The sequence below is a fragment of the Ostrea edulis genome, chromosome 7 (genome assembly GCF_947568905.1).
Source record: "Ostrea edulis chromosome 7, xbOstEdul1.1, whole genome shotgun sequence".
Taxonomy (NCBI): Eukaryota; Metazoa; Mollusca; class Bivalvia; order Ostreida; family Ostreidae; genus Ostrea; species Ostrea edulis.
In genome coordinates this window covers 51,875,500-51,897,487 of record NC_079170.1, presented here as the reverse complement: position 1 = coordinate 51,897,487, position 21,988 = coordinate 51,875,500, and the positions used below count along the sequence as shown (strand labels likewise).

The following is a 21,988-nucleotide window of genomic DNA, read 5'->3' as shown; positions in this document are numbered from 1 at the left end:
TCTCAAGAATTTTTCATCATATGGAGACGTCACCATTGCCGGTGAAGGGCTGCAAAATTTAGGACTATGCTTGGTGCTTATAGTCTTTGAGCAGGGAGGGATATTTATTATGCCTGGCACCTGCTTTGACACGGGACCTTTGTTTTTGCGGTCTCATCCGAAGGACCGCCCCATTTATAGTCACCTCTTAAGGACACGCAAGGGGTACTGAGGACCTATTCTAACCCGGATCCCCACAGAAGCCAATCATGACACAGGCCTCGATCCATTTACAATAGGTCATATCTTAAAGACTCACTTCCAATACTGAGCACTATGTGAAGGAACAGCCACAACCTATGTTAAATGTCATAGGTTTGATGTAGCGCTGGGATCAAGAATCAAACCCAAGCCTCCGTTAGGAAACAAGCTTCCGCAACCTGTCAATGTTTTGAATACATTCTATGTATAATGAAAATACTTATATCCATGATTAAGAAAATGTATTGATACCTTTGGAAAAACTAATACTTATATCCATGATTAAGAGAATGTATTGATACCTTTGGAAAAACTAATACTTATATCCATGATTAAGAGAATGTATTGATACCTTTGGAAAAACTAGTGAAGTAATATCTACCAAATTTAATTTTTTGAATGTTGATATACAATGTACCAATTATTTTTAAAAATTGTCTGATTTGGATTTCATTTGAATGCCATCGTATTTTTATAAAAAGGACAGCTTAGTTAAAGCTGTGGTGAATGACTGAATCTGATACTGTTGTACAGAAATTTGGCATATTAAAGTGTCATAATATAACTCATTTCCTGAAAGTTACATATCGCGTATGATAGGAGGAGTGAAATAAGAAATTTCTGGTGTAATTAAAGACACAGGATTTACTGCATTACAGATAAAGGATCCTCATTTTGCACATATTCATGAAGTTTCTTTCAATGAAAGAAAACTCTTAAAAATATTGTTCCAAACATTTAATTGTTTTAAAACACACCTTCAGAATGGGCAGAGGAGAAAATACTAAGAGTAATTACTTAGAATGAAATCAGGAATAGAAAGAAGACCCTGCACAGACCAAGATATTGTTTTTGTGAGAACTTTGACAGATCCATATGATATTCTGTTTGTTGTACAGAGACCTATACGTAATCATGAGAGGAAAATTAAAGGCCCCCAAAATCAATAGAGAGAGTTAGGAAGATGAGAAAATCAAACTTAAAGTGTGTGGGCAGGCAGTTCTGTCTATATCCTCACATCTAATCACATCAGGGGCCCCCTTGATGTAAACTCCTGTCACTGTACAGGGTAAGACTGTTTATTCATATGGAACTCTTTTCCAAGGTCTTTGCACTTGATAGAAGGAATTTTAAGTTGCCTTTTCTTACTTGTTGCCTCTTTGTTCATTCCTACACTGAGTGCTTCCGTTTTGGTTTTACTTCTGTTTGGAATTTTCTACTGCTCCAAGACTTGTTTTCAAGAACTTGATTCTATTTTATTTAAGCTAAATTATGAAAAAAGACATTGAGTGCTCAGACTCCATCTGCTGGTCGACCAAGTTCTGGAGAATGTGCCCCATAACAACAGACAAGATAAGAGAGCAAAAAAAAAATAACCCATTGATCAATATCTTGGATGATAGGTATTAAATTTTACAACAGGATAGCCCATAATCATTCAGGAAAAGAAGTGTTATCTGAAAATACTCTGTAGCAGATCCACTGATCTAGTTTCTTCTTCCACGAGGAAAGAAAGTATGTCGACAAGGATACAGCAGAGTTTTTTCGGCAGGAAATATATTGAACGATCTTTTTAATACAGGCTTGGGAGAATTTATTTTCTGTGAGTTGTTTAGATCAATTTAGGAATTAGCCCAGCTCTCTCTGCCATTGATCAGTGGTGTTTCATTTTTGTTTCTTTCAAAAAAGGATTTCTTATAAGTCGCTCCACATGAAATGTTGTTTTCATGCACTATGGAGATCTCAGTTTTATGAGAATATGAAAGACGAAAGGTAAGATGTTATTTAATTTTTTTTTGTGATGAGCCATATTGGTTATATATTTTTTCTGTCATGTGCACAAGTCTGATATAACCAGAAAGAAGAAAAGTAGACTTAAATCTCTTCATGAATATTAACTTCATTTCAAACATCCTAAAGAAATGATGTAGAACTGTAAGTCGATATGTTCATTATGTGTCAAAATTAAGGCTGTAGAATAAGATTTTTATATATATATATATATATATATATATATATATATATATATATCACAATGTTGCTCTAAGACATGCAAAACACTCTTTTTTTAAATCTCTAATTTTTTATAGAAGACCGGCCAATTTGTTATGAGGAAAAATAAGCAGATTTATGGCACGTGTGCACATTTTCCTATTTGTGTAGAGGTCTTCGATCCCACTTTGTTACATGTATGTTGAGAATATTCATGCGGTACATAATTCATAATACTTATGTACTGTGAATGTCATTGACAAAGTAAGTTGTAGCGTGAGCATCTGAAGGAAAGAGTGATCAATTAGTCATGTGAAGCTGGCCGGTTCGTATCAAAACATGGCGTTTTCTTGTTTCATAGGAACATTAAATGTTATCATTAAAAAACTCTACAATTCATCTTAGCAACCATTAAGAGTTTTGTACATTGCTAGATGATTCACACATCAGATAAACTGCTATAATTAAAGCTATTGCTTCCAAAAATAGAGGGGCTTCCCATTCCTTGATGTATAGCACAGACATGCATTGTTAGTCAATGTTGCAGAAGGTTTTGAGACGGGTTTTCATCAGTTTACACTGGTTCCCTCAGAGATTGGATGTTCTGACTTTCCTCCTACTACGACTGGTTATAGATTGTTGTGATACAGTAATAATCAGTGTAGAATTTACAGATTCAGACACTGCTAGTTAATAAAGATTCTAGCACTGGGGAAAACTTTTAATAACCAGACAATGCTAGTTGATAAAGATTCTAGCACTGGGGAAAACTTTTAATGACAAAGTCTGTGATTTCTTGCATAACTTGTGTGCAATCCTTTAAAGCACATGAAGGTTGTGTGGATCTTATATCCATACTTGCATTGACATGCACCCTAAGAAAGAATGCTAGATCATGCATTTACATTTTATTGTGGACAAACACAATGGTTACAAATTTAATGTAATTTAGCTGTAAGATTATGTAATAGAGATCAACTTTCAACATAAAGCTTTTCTTGTAGGGTTTGACATGGTAATGTTTTGGATATCATACCTTTTTCATGTGTTAGAGAGGTTAACCAGCTTCCTTCATGCTCTATCAGATTGTAGACCTGATGCAGATTGTGAATTTTATCCAGTGAGATAGTACAAGGGTTGATTAATCTTTCAAAAATTCTTTTGACATTTTATATCAATAGTAGGAAGAATGGATACATGTACATTGCATGTGGGATGTTCCACCGTCTTTGTTACTTCATATGATTCTGACAGTTACAGTCAGGTTATTTCATTAGCAACAAAAAATGTGCTGTTTTACACAGAGTAAGAGAACATCGATGTTATAACATATTTAGAAAAGTTTATGAATTCTTATAAACTGTTGAATAAAGCACTGAAGACAAATTACTACACGGAATGCGTGTTTTTATGTTGAGTCAGAAATGTCATATTATTCCCGATTCAGAAACCAGACTCGCTGTAATATTGTCTTTATAGTACATATAGGAAATGGATCTTTTTCATATGATTTGTTCTGTTTTCAGAACTGAGAACAAAAGATCAGAACCGGAATATGAGGAGGAGGAGGAGGAGGAAATCTTGGGATCGGACGATGATGAACAGGAGGATCCAGAGGACTACCAGAAAGGTACAGTCTATACAGTCGGGTACATGTAGCGTTATAGGGCAAACAGAAAGTTAAGAATGCCACACAATCCATATTTATTTTTTTTTTATTATTATTCATGACAAGTCATATGTCAGAAAACTTCCAACGTGGCTAATAATTATTAAAAACTGCAGGTTTTTCAATTACTTGCTTTACAGCAGTTTTGTATAACAAATATTAAGATTAATTTTTATGTCCTCAAGATCGAAGATGTGTACCGAAAGGTCATGGCTATTTGTCTCATAAAGGAAAAAAGTCAATATTATTTATGAAGGTCAAAGATAAATTTGCTACAGTTAGGGTTGTGGTTAACAGTTGAAACCTTAGGGGCCATGTGGGCCCTGACTTTTAAAAGTTTTTGCCTTGCTGCTGTGTATTATACACCAGACGAGTGACAAAGCATTCAGCTTGACCTGTATGACAGCCATGGCCGATTAACAAGCCATTTCTGCATAAATGTTCTTGATCGTTTGTTCTCATATTTATGGAAGTAAAGTTCTCTGTTAGTATTTCTCTTCTAGGGTTTTGAACACCCTCAGTAAAATTGCCACATTGTTTACACACTGCTAATCAAGGTCACATACATGCTTGACATAACTTATGCTTAGCATCTGCTTTGTATTGGACAGAAATAAGCATGGTTAGTATAATGTTTCATTGAAAAGGAAAGTACATCATAAAATGAAAAGGTTCTGGTGAAAAATTTGATCGCCATGTGGGCAAGCCGAATTTGAATGTCTAATCTCCTGCTGCAGATATTACTCAACATTAGCGAGTGGTTATCCACAACCCTGCTACAATCAACAATCATTTGTTTGGTCATGAAGCTGATATGGGTATCATATTTCAGGTTGGTCCATTAAAATGAGCCTGGACATTGCTGCTTATTTGTTTTTAAAAAGGACTATTATAATTTAGAAAAGCTAGAAGCCAATGAGCCATAAACTGATTGAATGTAGATGAAAACACATTGAAAAGTCTCCCTCCCTCCCTCTCTTTTTCTGTGATTTTTTTGGGTGAAGTGTTTAGTGAGAACCCCCACAGGTAGTACAGGTTCAAGTTTGATGAAATCAATGCTCCACAGGTAGGTGTGAGCCATAATAAAGTTTTATAGGGGGAGGGGGGGGGCATTGTAAAATCTATTAAAAAAAAAACATGTTAATTTGTTTGCAATGTGCATTTCATTCTCAGGTAGTGCAGATTCAAGTTTGTTTGAACAGTGGGATGTAGGTTGGGGCCATGTTAGGGATAAAACATTTACCTGAGAATATATAGATTGGGGGGGGGGGGGGGGGAATCAAGAACCATTGGGTATGATTAGTTGTATTGATGTGCAAGCCTTCCTAAGTAGTGCAGATTTGATTCATATTTGATTAAATCATGGCCTCTCAGAGGCTAGGGTGGGGCTAAAATATGGATTCAAAGTTTTACACGAGGATGCAAGTATATACAAATGTATTGGAAATTTTAAAATATTCTTATCAAGAGTCGTAGAACCACACTAAATCCACATACCTAAGTTATGTTGAATCAAGTTTTTTGTGGGGTTTTAAAAGTAGGGCTAGAATTATAAGATTGGATTTTACAAAGTACACAAAGATAGACTACGTAAAAGTCTTCTAAAACACAACAGCAAGATCATGTTAGCAGTATTATTATAGATGCATCCCTATGTTGTGTGGGTTCAAATTTAGTTAGGCATAAAGGGGGCACAATTCTTTTTTTAAATCTTGTAATGAAGAACAACAGAACTGATGTAATTCTGGTAAGCATTGTGGACCATGGTCCTCTTGTTTTTTCCTGACTCCAAGCTCATGACATTATGTCCTGTGGTATTCAGTTTGGCAATGCTTGAAATGTGGTGGACTTCTCAGGCTTGATTTAAACCTTAGTACACACACATGCATTTGTTTATCTTGTGTGTGGAGTAGGAACACATCCTGCCAAATTAAGAGTGCATTGCACCTGTATGTATGAACACAATAAGCATTAGAACACCACAGAGGTCAGATAGAGATCAAGAAAGTAGATTATTCCGCTGGACTTTGTGTGACAGATGTCCTGTGGTCCATATATCAAATGCTACTGACATATAGGTGATTGAAAACCTGTCGATCAATCGACCAGTCATCACTATCACAGATCGAATCATACAGATTACATCATTATGAACACCATAGTCTATGGAATAAGTCTATACAGACATTGGGCATTTCCTGGTTTGTCGAGCATTTATAGGATACTGTCCTACATTGATTATGCTGAAGGAAATTAAACAGGTAGAGATGTCGAGGGAAAATAAAGAAAATGATAGTTATTTAGTATTATGTGTAATTTTAAATGCCAATGTATTGGAAACATTTACAAACAAATCAGACGCCTACTGCTGAAAATATTAACTATTGCTTGAGTTTGAATAAGAACTTCATTTAGAAACAGAAAATATTAACTATTGCTAGAGTTTGAATAAGAATTTCATTTCGAAACAGAAAATATTAACTATTGCTAGAGTTTGAATGAGAACTTCATTTAGAAACAGAAGATACTGGCTATTGCTAGAGTTTGAATAAGAACTTTATTTAGAAACAGAAAATATTGGCTATTGCTACAGTTTGAATAAGAATTTCATTTAGAAACATAAGATACTAGCTATTGCTAGAGTTTGAATAAGAACTTCGTTTAGAAACATAAGATACTAGCTATTGCTCGAGTTTGAATAAGAACTTCGTTTAGAAACAGATGTATAATGCAGATAAGTTCTCGTGTATGCACAGTGCATGTACTGCTAAAATTTCTCATGGGACAGCCATAATTACATAAGTAATACATGTATTGGGAAAACAGGTGCAAATTTAATTGTTCGAGTTACGAATTGTAATAATTGGACATAATAATGGAAGGAAACTGTTTTCGTCCAGGCACATGTCTAGCATGATGTGCCCATGAACCTTTTTTTTTAGCAAATAAAGCTTTATATGGGATAGTGCATTATTGTCTTGTCAATAACAGGTCATAAAATAGTGTTGTGGTTTTGGCTGTCTTGTCCATCTTTATACGAAAAAGTAAAGAGGCGTTGAAGAGGTCAGTATGGTAATCATTGCCAGAATTATAGCAATGTACTTCACCAGTCTTACTTACCATGGGGAAATCTTGCATGTAGGTTAAGATTAAGGAATGAAGTTTTGTTTTGCCATTTTTTGACTGATTAGAGGGAAAATGGCAAGTGGCTTCACAGAGGAATTTTTCTACAGCAGTACACCAGACAGAAATGATGAACTGCCACCTCCTTATGGGGATTTTGTCTTCCGTCCTCCAACCAGACGGCCAGTGGTTAAAACATCCAAGAGCTTTAAAGACAAAAAAACTAAGAACAAAGGGAAAGCGCCACCATCTAGAATGTACGCCACAGTCAGGGATCCGAGAGTTGCACCAGGACATCCGCTTATCCACCCTGACTTCATCACCCCCCAACAGTTCATACCAAAGATTGTACCCCCTCAACCAAAGCCAGTGAAACCAGCAAGATCTAAGAGCTTTAATGATAGCAAAAAAGCAGAGCAGAAGTTGAAATCGAAGAATCTGCCTTCATCTAGCACCTATAGGTGTCAGAACTATCCGGTTCCAACGGAAGATCCAGAGGACCCGAGTGTCCACATTTTCTCTGCGCCTCGCCAGATTCCTGTCCAACCAAAGCAGAGGTTAGGACTTCACGAGGAGCTGTTTAGACCTCCCTCAAGCACTCCAGGTCCTACCTCGCCACCTCATTATAGAACAAGTCCTGAACAAGGTTTTCAGTTTGGTAGGCCCTCTAACAGAGTTCATTACAGTGGGATGTATGTGCCATCAAATGAATTGAAAAACAGTTTAACTCTGAAAGAACTGAATCAGTTAGAAGATGATGAAATTGTTCAACATCAGAAACCTCAAAAGAAGAAAAGTACAGTAAAACAAATTCTGATAAGTTTGTTTTCATCAAAGAAATCCAATGAGCAATCACATTCTAAGACTGAAAAGAAGAGACAAGATGAGAATGCCAAAACTCCAAAACCTGCAGCAAGAACTGCTGTGGCAAGAAGTCCATCCAGTGAAATAACTAAAGAAAAAGATATTGAAAAGGGGAATCCCACGAATCGTATCTCTATTGAGGCCGAAGATGAGCAGAAGACAAGTGGTAAAAGCAGCAGACCAAGTGCCAAGATTCTGCATCAGAATGAAAAACAGGATCAAATTATTTGGGAATTGAAGAAGAAAAACAGTGATGCTGCAAGAGATGACTTGGGAGCCACATTGGAAAGTGAGGGTCTATTTCAGGTGGAAGAGAAAGTGAAAGGCAGGGAAATGGAAGGAAAGGAATCAGATAATGGTTTCCATGAGATTTCGAGGAAATCTGACATCCCAGACACTTGTATACCATCAAAAGAAAATGAACAGCAAGATGGACTGAAGAAGTCACAATCTGTACCGCGTGACCTTTTCAAAAAGAAAAACAGAAAATCAGAGAATCGGTTTGGAAAGGATGACTGTTGGAACACAGACTCTGACTTTTCCAAATCACTGGGAGATTTTATTCAATTAAATCAGCAGAAAAATGAGGCTGGATATAGTAACACTAAGGGCAGCCAGGATGGAAAGGAGAATGGTTCTTCAGGTATTTCACAGCTTGGTTGAAGTGACTGTGGTTCTCGGACCAATAAAAACATGATGATAGTTTTTATAATTTAAGGAATGTTGCATGGCTGCCTCAAATATCCTCATTGTTTGGAATTTGATATCATTTGCATCCTTAAATCAAGCCTGATTTCATGTATGGTTTACGTTTAATCAATATTGTATATACCAAATACAGTTCTCCCACATGGTGGTTATTTTTGGCCAGTCTAAACAAGTTTATTAATCCCAGCTTCAAAGGACATTAGATGGATGAAAAATTCGCACTAGAAAATTCTACTCCGGATGTAATGATATGTTGTAATCACTGTAATTGGGAAATTACACGTTATTGTGATGAACATTTGAATTGGTTCATAAATTTTATTAAGAACTTGTGTGACATTGAGTTTGCCATCTCCAGGATTGAATGCATACAAACACATGTACATACACACACATGTACATACACACACATGTACATACACACACTATATGATTAGTCTTTCCAGAAGGAAAAAGAGCAGTGAATTGAAATGCCTGAGAGATTTTATCATAAGAGTGTACATTTCTCCTATGTTATATACACTGTGATCATCCTCTGGTGTAGATTATGATGATAAGGTTTTGTTTGTATGTAAATGGAGAAATCTCTCTCAGGAATTAGAACATGTGGAAGATAATTTGCTTTTAAAAAAGGTCTTGACATGGATATAAACCTAAGTTTCATATTGCATTGTTTTATTTGTATAGAAAAACAAAACATTTGAATGTGTTGAGTGAAAAAAGACAGTTTGTTAGAATTGCATTGTAATACTTGAGATCAATCAAATAGAATTATGTATGTAAAGTCACACTTCATTTATGTTATGCATGTATGGAACTCTGACGGGGTAGAGCATTTGAAGTTAGAATTGTACAGACATCAAAGATTACTAGTCTGCAGGAATGGCTTTGAAGTCAGGTTAATGATGTTTCACTGTCTGCCAGACTTAAAGTACCATGTTGATATTGTATATATTAAAATATTGTAATTACTGCATTACAAGTAGTACACCTGATCTAAGGTAGGAAAAGTAGACATGTACATATATGGTTACTATTGACTGATATTTTGTGAGTTCTTTCTACATTTGAGTAGCATTTATGTTGGCTCGCAGTATACAATTCAAGATAATCATATATGTCTATTTAAAGTAATAAAAACTGAAATATTTTGTATTGTGAATTAATTTGCTTCACTATGGTCCTCAGAATCAGGAAAGTTTCCAATCTTAGGAATAATGCAGGAACTGGTTGATTAAATAAAGAGATTGATTTCATCTTCAGCTAATATTGATGGGGAAATAAAGTCTAAAAGAAGAGATAAAAGAGTCTGCAAAAAGTGGCCAAAGCAATGATACAGTTTTACAGCTTGCCAAATTAGAGAAGGCTGCAATAGAGTCCACAGGGAATAGGCATGGAGTGCCATTTATTAAAGACCTAGTAAAAGTCTATTAATTTTATAGATTTTGACGGTGTGAAAGACAAGTGGAAAATAAATAATTGTATTCCTGATCATGCTTTCTCTTTACAATAGTTCAATTAAATTTTAATTGGTTCTTTGTGATCCCAGCATGTATGTAAAAATATTCTTTGAGATGCTCTGGAGGAACAAACAATTGAGAGAGTACTGCATGATCAATCTGCTCTACGGGGCCCATCATTTTTGTTTGAGCAAGGCATTAAACTTTTTGATTGCTTGTCTCTTTAATACAAGTCGACTGGCATAAATGAAACTGGCATGTTCATCATCGCTGGCAGTTGCTACATATTTGATTTCCAATCATTTCACTAACTCATTATTGAACATCAGGATATGTTGAACACTGAGAATTAACATGCAACAGTAACTCTAAATTCAGACCGGCAGCATCATCTAGATGTAAATATAGTGTTGACTAGGTCTGAACACAGAGTATCTAGGTCTGAACATCTAGGTATGAACACGGAGTGTTTTCTGTATATCATCCACTTCTGAACACAAGAGTGTCTTCTACAGGTTGTGTAGGTATAGATATGGACGTGTTTTCTAGGTTGAAACACAGTGTCGTGTAGTTTTGAACATGAGTATCATCCACATCTGAACACTTGAGCATTTTCTGAGTGTGAATATGGAGTATCATCCACGTCTGAACACTTGAGTATCGATCTTCTCGGTATGAACATGCAGTATCTTCTCGGTATGAACATGGAGTGTCTTCTCGGTGTGAACATGGAATATTGATCTTCTATGTGTGAACACCAAGTAGCTTCTAGATCTGACCACTGAAAATTGTCTAGGTTTGAACAAGGAAATCTAGCTATGATCAAGAGTGCCCTGCAAAATCAAAGACACTGTATATCTTGGTCCATTCTAGTAATATTTTAATGCTAATTGATGATCGATGCCAAGTTAATTCTCCAATACCATTAATTCATGGTAATGATAGTCCACCAACAACATATATGCTCATTGTTTGTTATATTCAAGTACACGTATTGTTGCAGTGTTTAAAAATACTCAGTTCTTTCAAATAAAATATCTACATTCAAAAACATGTAATGTAAAGTTATTGTCAAAACTACATGTAAAATCTCAAACACTTAGGAAAAAACTGTCTTGCTAATTATTAAAATGTATGATATTTAAACTGTATTAGCTGACAATCTGCACCCCCTAAATCAAGTTTCGAAAAACTATATTTTAGGTGGATATCACCCTGTGAAGATTGGAGATCTCTTCAACAACAAATACCATGTGATTAGAAAGCTGGGCTGGGGTCATTTCTCTACAGTATGGCTCTGCTGGGACATGATGTAAGTACTTAACTGTGACTGGACTTATTCTCTGCAATTTTGATCCAATATAACACAAGTTCAAAGACAGGAACATATATGTAGGAAGTAAGTGCTCTGATCAAAAAGTGGGGTCAGGACGATACAGCTTAGGATGGGTTTGGCTCAAGTGCTACTGTCAAATGATTGAGAACCATGAGATTAGGCTCCGTGAATATAAAACTAATGCCTTGTTTATACCATGAACTTTACTTGTATGCAAACATTTTGCTTACATGTAAAAGTACTCATATAAGTAAATTTTGCTGTTTAAATGTACAATACATTTGTATTTGCATATATGTAAAAATACTACTGCAACCAAAATTGCACATAGTCGAGTAGATGTGCAAATTTTTATTCTCTCATAAACAAAAGGAAATTTTCTGCCTTTGTGGGCAGATTTGGTTGAATGAATGCATAGTAAGTTTTTGAATACACCAATGTATCGTTTCGACATTAATTTTAGCATCACCAATGGTAACTGCTTATTTATTGCATCATCACATGTTCTTCACCTTACTAATATGATGAGTTCACTGTCTATCAAAAATGGCCTAAAAGAGAAAAATAATGACAGAAAAGTTGGGGGTGTTTCATGGAGTGATGAAGAGATAGTTTTCTTATTTCATACTCATGAGAGCATCTGATTGCAATTACAATGCTTTAGACAATGGATGAATTTTCTTTCTCCAGATTCAAGCCATTTTTATGAAAGCCATCATATTACAAATTAATACAGTAGTGGCAACAGAATACGCATTGATTACTGTTGAAGCATCATTGTTCATGGGGGATTAATGTTCGTGGATTTCGTGGGTCATTCTTACCCACGAATTTAAGTGTCCTCAAACATTTTTTTAAACCAAGTAGAGTTATCTCCCCATGTGCATTGTATTGCTTACCCACGAAATGACATCCCCATGAACCCGCAAAATTTTGCTTACTCACGAACATTGGCCCCCACGAATTAAAATGATTCCACAGTAACTTGCATGCCTAAAACACCTTGTAAATTTACTTTTACACACAGGAGCAAATTTGCATATGAGTACAAGTATATCTGATTTTGAGTAAATTTCTTAGCATAAAGACAAGTGTTCTTAAACAGTGAGTTGTGACATCAGAGGTCAGGGATAAGTAAGCAAGAGCTGGGATGGCAGGGTCATGTTTTGGTCTTTTATTTCAGAGCAAAGAGGTTTGTTGCCTTAAAGGTTGTAAAGAGTGCACAGCATTACACAGAGACGGCACTGGATGAAATCAAATTACTTAAATGTGTAAGTGATCTTAAACATCTAAATCACTCATTGATTTTGTGAGTTATGTACAGCACAGCTCTTCAGTAATGCTTGAAGATACAGTCCACGGTGTGCCCAAAGTTCACACAATTGCTTTGGGGTTCACTTGATGTTCTAGAGCTAGTAGTAAACTTGATTTTGGATAACCTGCAAATGTACCATGTCTTTGTGAATCAGATTATTCAAATGTGTAGTTTGTGCGTGTTCGTCATGTGGATTGAATTTTTATGTAACAAATTCATTATTTCATGTAACAAATTCATTATTTGAAATTGTGAATTATTTTATTTCAATTACTGGAATTTTAGCATTATTTTATTTGGAAAGCCATTCAGTTTCCTCGCATATGTGCAAATGAAGTAAAACATAAATTGAAATGCTCACAGGTCATCTACATTCATAAAGCATTGAAGCAGCACTTTCTGAAGCTGCAGTATGCTCCTGTACAATTATTTGCTGTCATTATTTGTTCCATGTGATATAGACTTTTCATTAATGGTCTTGCCCATCTTTTCCAGGTTCGAGAAAAAGATGAGAATGACCCATTTAGGGAACGCACTGTGCAGCTGTTGGAGGACTTCAAAATTTCAGGAGTCAATGGGACTCGTATCTTTTGTCATAATCAAATATGTACATCTTAGAAGTCTTATCCATTATTTTTGGTTTTGAATTGTTAACACTAAATGATAACTTTGTTGATTTATAATAAGTGTTAGCCTTAACACAGTGTTTCAGATGTGTGTATGGTGTTTGAAGTCCTGGGTAACAATTTACTTAAACTAATAATCCGTTCAAATTATCAAGGAATTCCGATACAGAATGTCAAACACATCATGAAACAGGTAGAGTTTTGAGAGATTTATTACTATGATTTAATGAAGTATATAATAGGCAAAATGATGTTATGATGACTCAATTATAAAAAATATCAAGACTGAAAATCAATATAAGATCCTAATTATTGTACAAGTTGTATGGGTTCATAGCTCTTGATGAAAGCATTGCTTGTGAAATAATTTTTACAATCCATTTCATGTAGTTGTCAATATTTTTTCTGAGAAGAAGGTGCACTTTTGTTGGGAAGGAATCCGAAGTAGGAATTTGAAAATCTCTATCTTTGCATTACTTTGGAATATGTTGATCTTGATGTTTAGTTCATGTCATTATTTCTACATTAATGTTGTGATACTATAATCTTTTATAGTATTTTTAATTAGATATATTGTATACACATTTGAGTTATTCCTTTGTAATATGAATATACCATAACAAAATACTTTAAATTTCTAGTGAAGTTTTTTTTTGGGGGGGGGGGGGGGGTCATAGGTCATAAACACTGGTTCAAAGCAGGTACATTGATCATGAAAAACATACAACAAGACTGTAACAAGAATATATCAATACAGAAGTTTTGAAGGGAAGCGGTTTATACGAAATTTATTTCTGAAGAGAACACCTTCAGTGTTGATAGAATCATGCTCTCTTGGGATGATGACAGATTGGGATGATGACAGAAATCTGTAGTCGTGAACTAATAACCCTGCGACACATTTAGTTATATCGCATATATCTAATCGAAGAATTGGATTTGTCGTGGCATATGACTGGTGTATAGTGTCGTATTCTAAAATGGCTTGTTGTAAATAAATATATATATATAAGTAATAAATAACCTTTTTTAAAACTTTACAGGGACATGAGACGGTACGGTATGCGACCATATCTACTAAAGAAGCCCATTGTGAATATATATGGTTGCAAACATTGGTACAAGATATGATCACATACTGTACAAGTTTATAATCTTAACATGTTTTTTTCTTCTTCTCCAGGTTTTACAAGCCTTACAGTACCTCCATGACAAATGTAAGATCATTCACACTGATATAAAACCTGAAAATGTATTAATGTGTGTTGATGAACCATACATCAGAAAACTTGCAGCCGATGCCTGTGAATGGCAGAAACTGGGCTCAAAGCTTCCGGGATCAGCTGGTACGTGGGTAGTGAAATATCATGTTTTATATCACTTGTATAGTAATGAATGAGGTATTTATGACCTGTGTGGGATAGGAAATTGTGTGTCATGCAGTGAGGCTTAAGGAAAGTAGAAAATGAGTGGGTTTGATGGACTATTTTGTAATTTGAAGATGTTGAAATTACCTCTGCATTCTTTAACTGTAGTTTGGGTCATTATGGACTGAAAAAGTGCAAAATGATGATATTTCATATTGCCATATGGTTAATGTAATGCTGTTACAAGTTATATAGCAAAGAATTAAAACAAAATTCAGATTTAGTATTTCTAAGTTTACTATAGTTACTGTTAATCACTGGAGAGGGCTTATATATAGGCACTGCCTTGCGGCCCAGTCCTATTTATGTATGTATTATTTATGTACAGTATATACATGTACATGAATAGAATATCATTCAAATCAAATCACTTTTTCATGAGAATGTTATTTTCACGTGAATTTGTAAACAAAAGATAGTTTCCATCGATAATTTTCATATGAACACATTGAATGCTCATAAAAATTATCTACAAGATAAGACAAGATCTTAAAAACAAAGTCTGGTGAAATATGTGTAATTTGCTGTATTCAATACTACCAAATCTGTGTAGCTGGTGTTTGGAAGTCTGGTATGTACCAAAGATTGATCCATTTGTTTACAGTGAGCACAGCTCCTAAGGAAAGAGCAGCAGACCCCACCAAAATGTCCAAGAACAAAAAGAAGAAAATGAAAAAGAAAATGAAGAAGCAGCAGGCATTGCTTGAGATGCAGATGCAGCAGATTGAAGAAGTGGCCACACAGGTTCCTGTAGATTCTGCTGAGTCGTGTGACTTATTGGTAGATATAGACACTATACTCACTCTGTGACATGTTAAAATTCAAGTACCGGGGAGTAAAAATACAATCAAATTCTTACAAGGTGTCACAAAATTAAGATATAGAGAGGGGTAAATCTAAAAATGGTAGATGCAAGTAAATTGAAATAGGCTAAGATTTTCATTTAACAAGTGAACAGTGTATAGAATAGTATTGAACCAAGTTTCAATACCAAAGTTTATTTTTGGGTTTAAATGGTAAAAGGGGTATAACTCTTGCTTTATGAATAATAGCTCACTCTTCAATAATCGTACAGAATGTCATAAGGAGCATCAAATGGAAAATTTTGAAATTGCTATGAACTTTTAGTTTATGGTGTTTATATCAACATAAAGTGAATTGAATAACTTTATTTGCTGCTTTGATATTTCCCAAATTTTATAAATGAAGATAATTGATCCAAGTTTTATGAACCATTTCCGTGTTACATTTAGGCCAAAAATTTTGATTTGTGTTGAAAATTTTGTCATTTCGTGATTAAAAATGTGTGAAAAGAATCTTAACATGGCACAAAACTGCTTAATTTTCCTGCAGTGGTTAATTCTTTGTTTCACAAGGTTTCCAGATTTAATTATTTTGAAAGCAGGTCTTTGGTGTTGTGAAATGACTATAGTTTGGTGTAAATTCTATTTTTGCATGCTAATGTCATCAGTATATTCCCTTAGTTGTTTTTAGTTTTAAGTAATACACTCCAGGGTATTTCCATTATATAAGGAAGGAAACAGTTTAAAGATGCTAGTACATATTCTGACACGTAGCAAATAGCTATTAAGAGTTTACGCTGGGTGACTATATGTAGAGTAAATTTAGCATAGGTGACCAGAGCTAAAAGCTCATTTCTAGATTACTGATCAAAGTTTGTCCAACATCTTTCACTACACATAAAAAGTGTTTTACAATTTATGCTAATGTTTCACATTTTTCAATGTTCTCTCCAGAACCACCGGAACAAAATCAATTACACTTGGGACAAGATATCCTTATTTAATATGGATATATTCAGCTAGGGCCATGACTCCTTCATAGTTTTACCATTTTTTGTTGAATACTGATATTGTTTTAAGGCACATTGATACCTTTTTTTTTGTCCATAAAGCAAGAGCATAGAGTAGCTCTCCACAAAACTTGTCAACAATACTATAGATATAATTTTACAATTTCATAAAATTTGGTGGCTATAAAATCACTGTAGTGTAATATTGGGGTAGTAAGGTCGCTTTAAAATCTCCAAGGTAATAGCTGATACAAAATCTACATCTAGAAATTTTCTAATGTAGTATGCATTCTGTACATTGTAGTACAAACAGAGGTATAATGTTTTACTTAGAATGTTTTGAATTTTTTTTTAAAAATCTCAAGAATAAGGCTACACTTTTTTAAAAATACAGTACATGATAAAGACTTAATTTGCTTCTGCAGATCTCGGTAAATGTAAATGCAAAGTGACTCGGCTGAGCCTTATTACAAGGGACTGCTTGTTGACAGTTTTTGGTTAATTTATGCTTTTTTCCGTTTTGCTATATTAAAACATAGCTATTGGTAAAGAGATTCTATTTCTGTAATGATAAAATGAATTCACTTGAGATGTAGATATGAATAAAAAGAGAAAGAAATAATCAATTGAAATTTAAATGAGAATGTACATATGAGTTTTAGAAAATGCTGAAGAAATTTTGCTTGGATATTTTATCTGAAGTTTTGAAAATCTGTAGGCTGCCCAGAAAGAAATGATGGACAATAGTGAAAGCATGAATAGCTTGGCACAATCAGAATCAGAAATGAATGAGACGCCTTCACAAGGTGACCAACCAGAATCAACCGACTCGCTACACAACACCGAATCTAGCCTGGCTACTGATCACATGACAGTGGACAACAACCAGGAGAACAGCGAGAACCATATCAACCAGAGTCAACCAGACAACAATAATACAGGTAAAATAACACATAGAACCGTATCAACCAGAGTCAATCTCACAGCAATAACACAGCTAAAACAACACAGGGAACCATATCAACCAGAGTCAATCTCACAATAACACAGCTAAAACAATACATAGAACCATATCAACCAGAGTCAACCAGACAACAATAATACAGGTAAAATAACACATAGAACCGTATCAACCAGAGTCAATCTCACAGCAATAACACAGTTAAAACAATACATAGAACCATATCAACCAGAGTCAACCAGACAACAATAATACAGGTAAAATAACACAGAGAACCATATCAACCAGAGTCAATCTCACAGCAATAACACAGTTAAAACAATACATAGAACCATATCAACCAGAGTCAACCAGACAACAATAATACAGGTAAAATAACACAGAGAACCATATCAACCAGAGTCAATCTCACAGCAATAACACAGTTAAAACAACACATACAACTGTATCAACCAGAGTCAATCTCACAGCAATAACACAGCTAAAACAACAGTGAGAACCATATCAACCAGAGTCAATCTCACAGCAATAACACAGCTAAAACAACAGTGAGAACCATATCAACCAGAGTCAATCTCACAGCAATAACACAGCTAAAACAACACAGAACCATATCAACCAGAGTCAACCAGACAACAATAATACAGCTATAACAACACATACAACTGTATCAACCAGAGTCAATCTCACAACAATAACACAGCTAAAACAACAGTGAGAACCATATCAACCAGAGTCAATCTCACAGCAATAACACAGCTAAAACAACAGTGAGAACCATATCAACCAGAGTCAATCTCACAGCAATAACACAGCTAAAACAACACAGAACCATATCAACCAGAGTCAACCAGACAACAATAATACAGCTATAACAACACATACAACTGTATCAACCAGAGTCAATCTCACAGCAATAACACAGCTATAACAACACATACAACTGTATCAACCAGAGTCAATCTCACAGCAATAACACAGCTAAAACAACAGTGAGAACCATATCAACCAGAGTCAATCTCACAACAATAACACAGCTAAAACAACACATACAACTGTATCAACCAGAGTCAATCTCACAGCAATAACACAGCTAAAACAACACATAGAACCATATCAACCAGAGTCAATCTCACAGCAATAACACAGCTAAAACAACAGTGAGAACCATATCAACCAGAGTCAATCTCACAGCAATAACACAGCTAAAACAACACATAGAACCATATCAACCAGAGTCAATCTCACAACAATAACACAGTTAAAACAACACATAGAACCGTATCAACCAGAGTCAACCAGACAACAATAATACAGGTAAAACAATACATAGAACCATATCAACCAGACAACAATAATACAGGTAAAACAATACATAGAACCAGAGTCAATCAGACAACAATAATACTGGTAAAACAACACATAAAACCGTATCAACCAGAGTCAATCTCACAACAATAACACAGCTAAAACAACATATTTTAAAGAGTTTTAAAGATGCTTACTTAAACAATCAATATTTAAAACTTCTATGTTTTCTGATACCAAATTGACTGTGAAAGCCCATCGGCCTCTTGTATTGAAGTTTGTGTCATTTGAAATACACAAAACCATATTAGAAAAAAACATGGGTTACAGCAGTATGTGGAAGACATGGAAAATAAAATAAATTTTGACCATTGTTTTTAAGAAAGAAAAACTTATTCATAATGATTTTAAATTCCATATATACAATGTTATTTATTCACAGCAGAGTCCCCAGACACAAAGAAGAAAATAGAAGAGGAGAAAAATTCTGAAAACATTGAGAATCAAACTAAGTGTGTCCCAAACATAATGGACCCCGCAATTGGTGACAATGACAATGAAGTGACTATAAACATCAAGGATTCAGCAAATGAAATCATGTGTAATGGACACGGTGAAACTCAATCTCAGGTAGACACCAATAGAAACTCCAGCGCTGAGCAGGAGGAGTGTTGTGAATCCAATAATGTGGGGGGTGAGGGTAACCCGATGGAGGAGGGGTCTACAGATGAGAATCAACGACGGTCTCAGAGTCCTGGAGTGCACAGCTCCTCTCCCAGTGAAAAAAGCAACTCATCAGGTGAGGAATGGGTCGGGTGGAACTCATCAGGTGAGGAATGGGTCGGGTGGAACTCATCAGGTGAGGAATGGGGTGGGGGGAACTCATCAGGTGAGGAATGGGGCGGGGGAACTCATCAGGTGAGGAATGGGGCGGGGGGAACTCATCAGGTGAGGAATGGGGCGGGGGGAACTCATCAGGTGAGGAATGGGGTGGGGGGATTTGAGCCTTTGATTCTTGTATAGCTATGTATTGGAAAATCAATTATAAATTATTTTAACCACACTTCAATTATTGCAGACAAAAATCGACCGGATCCAGTGCGACAAATTTGTGAGATACCTGTCAAAATAGCAGATCTGGGCAATGCCTGCTGGACGGTATGTGTGCATGCTGTTTTCTTCACAGTAATACAAACTCGCATGTGATACACACACAGAGATTTATTTCCATAAATGGGCTCACAAGAAGTAATTTAATACGATGTTATTGATATTCATGACAATACGAATCTACAGGTACTCGGTGAAGTTTTAAAGCTCCAGACCCAGGAGCACTAAAGTTTGTGACTTGCTTAATTAATTCTTACACTCTTGTCAATTAGACTTAACTAACTGTTGTACAACTGGGTCCTTGTTGACAAATATCGTATTGCAATCAGCACATGTAGCTCTGATTATGTAGTCTGTTTACAGAATGATTTATCTAAATATCAATGAAGATAATAAGAATTGTTGGATTAACATACATACTTAAAATTATAGTGATGGGCAAGATTAATCGATAATCGGATGCACCTTTTTGATTGATTAATCGAAAAATAATTGAGTTTCATTCATTTTAAATTTATGGCATACATGTATTAGATTCACTTTATTTTTACCCTAAATTATCTTTATAATGAGAATAAAATCATAAGAAATTAAAACAGTTTATTATCCCATACTTACAATTTTGTTTTCCCGGGATGGAGACAGATCTCTCACCTTTTGTTGTTCTTCTTATCGAATGACTCAGCTTCGTCAGCCATTTTTGTTTTTAGCTAAGTCAAGGCTGAAATATTCGTATTATTTCAAAAATACCAATGTGGGCAATTTTCAAAATGACAATCGATTATTCACATAGTTTCAGTTATAGCAACCGAAAGTCGGCGACAATCGGTACATCTCTACATATAACCTTGACTACATGAGTGGAATGCAATGTCTGATGTATACATACAAAGTGATGAACAAATCTTACACTGTTCAATCTTGTTGTATACAAATATTTTTAGTCTAAATTTGACCGTAGTTGAATGAATATTCCCATTGAAGCATTTACTGTCTTTATTTTCAGTTTATACACTTTACCGATGACATCCAGACTCGTCAGTATCGAGCCCTGGAAGTCCTGATAGGAGCAGGATATGGTCCACCAGCAGACATGTGGAGTACCGCGTGCATGGTAAGTTACTGATAATGACAGAATATGGTCCGCCAGCAGACATGTGGAGTACCGCGTGTATTGGCAAGTTACTGATAATGTCAGAATATGATCAGCCAGCAGACATGTGGAGTACCACGTGCATGGTAAGTTACTGATAATGACAATATGGTCCGCCAGCAGACATATGGAGTACCACATGTATGGTAAGTTACTGATAATGGCAGAATATGGTCCGCCAGCAGACGTGTGGAGTACCACGTGTATGGTAAGTTACTGATAATAGCCCTCCTGCAAATAAGTATGGTTATTACTAATAGGAGTAAGATATAACCTCCCATCAAATATACATTTATTAAGAATACTTTGTACAGCAATGCAGGCTCAATGAAAGTTTTGTATACATCATCAACAGAAATCAGTGGGCCTGTCAGATTTGTAAATTGTCAGTCTAATGTGAAATTAGATTCTTTGATCCATGTGTATATTTTGAAACACACAGATCTAACAACAACTTGCTCAAGGTCTTGGAGTGATTTGCTGCTGCAGAAATTTGAGATGGTTGTTGGGAATCTCGGGCTTCTCCTTCGTCATATACTGTATATACATGTATAACAAACTAAGGTGTTGCAAAAGACTTCAATTTTAGGATGTTGTACCCTTAATTGGTTGAGGAAACTATATTTTCTGACATCAAAATAAATTTGCATGCCAAATGAAGTACCCGCATGACTTGTTATTCACCCGATTAACTAAATGAATTGAATGCATTATGGGTTACTATGAAAATACTACATGAATTTACGTAAGAAAAATGCCAAAGTTTTTAATTGTTTGGAAAGTCATTGATTTTTCCATGCACTTAATAAATGAAATACAATATATACAGTATCATATACTATTTCCAAAACGATTGTTTTATAAGCATAGAAGTTTTCTTCAG

The 21,988-nt window shown here is 35.2% G+C and overlaps 2 protein-coding genes across 7 annotated transcripts in view; both read left to right on the top strand.

Moving 5' to 3' along the window:
• LOC125653239 (SRSF protein kinase 3-like) overlaps positions 1-21,988 on the top strand; it is a 41,942-nt gene that overhangs the window by 15,440 nt on the left and 4,514 nt on the right. For 2 of the 6 annotated variants that reach the window (XM_048882603.2, XM_048882606.2), the window contains 11 exons: positions 3,759-3,862; positions 11,260-11,368; positions 12,576-12,663; positions 13,203-13,290; positions 13,420-13,526; positions 14,517-14,679; positions 15,365-15,540; positions 17,292-17,514; positions 19,285-19,641; positions 19,921-20,000; positions 20,959-21,066. In XM_048882603.2, the coding sequence (XP_048738560.2) occupies positions 3,759-3,862; positions 11,260-11,368; positions 12,576-12,663; positions 13,203-13,290; positions 13,420-13,526; positions 14,517-14,679; positions 15,365-15,540; positions 17,292-17,514; positions 19,285-19,641; positions 19,921-20,000; positions 20,959-21,066 (1,603 nt within the window). Of the gene's footprint in view, positions 1-1,356; positions 2,014-3,758; positions 3,863-11,259; positions 11,369-12,575; positions 12,664-13,202; positions 13,291-13,419; positions 13,527-14,516; positions 14,680-15,364; positions 15,541-17,291; positions 17,515-19,284; positions 19,642-19,920; positions 20,001-20,958; positions 21,067-21,988 lie in introns of those variants that run through there. The other 4 variants (XM_048882604.2, XM_056144702.1, XM_056144701.1 and 1 more) reach the window with 3 other exon arrangements.
• LOC125653245 (uncharacterized) lies at positions 5,903-11,300 on the top strand. The gene has a single exon (XM_048882611.2). It carries the CDS (start codon positions 7,100-7,102, stop codon positions 8,549-8,551), a length of 1,452 nt encoding a protein of 483 aa, XP_048738568.2. The 5' UTR covers positions 5,903-7,099; the 3' UTR covers positions 8,552-11,300.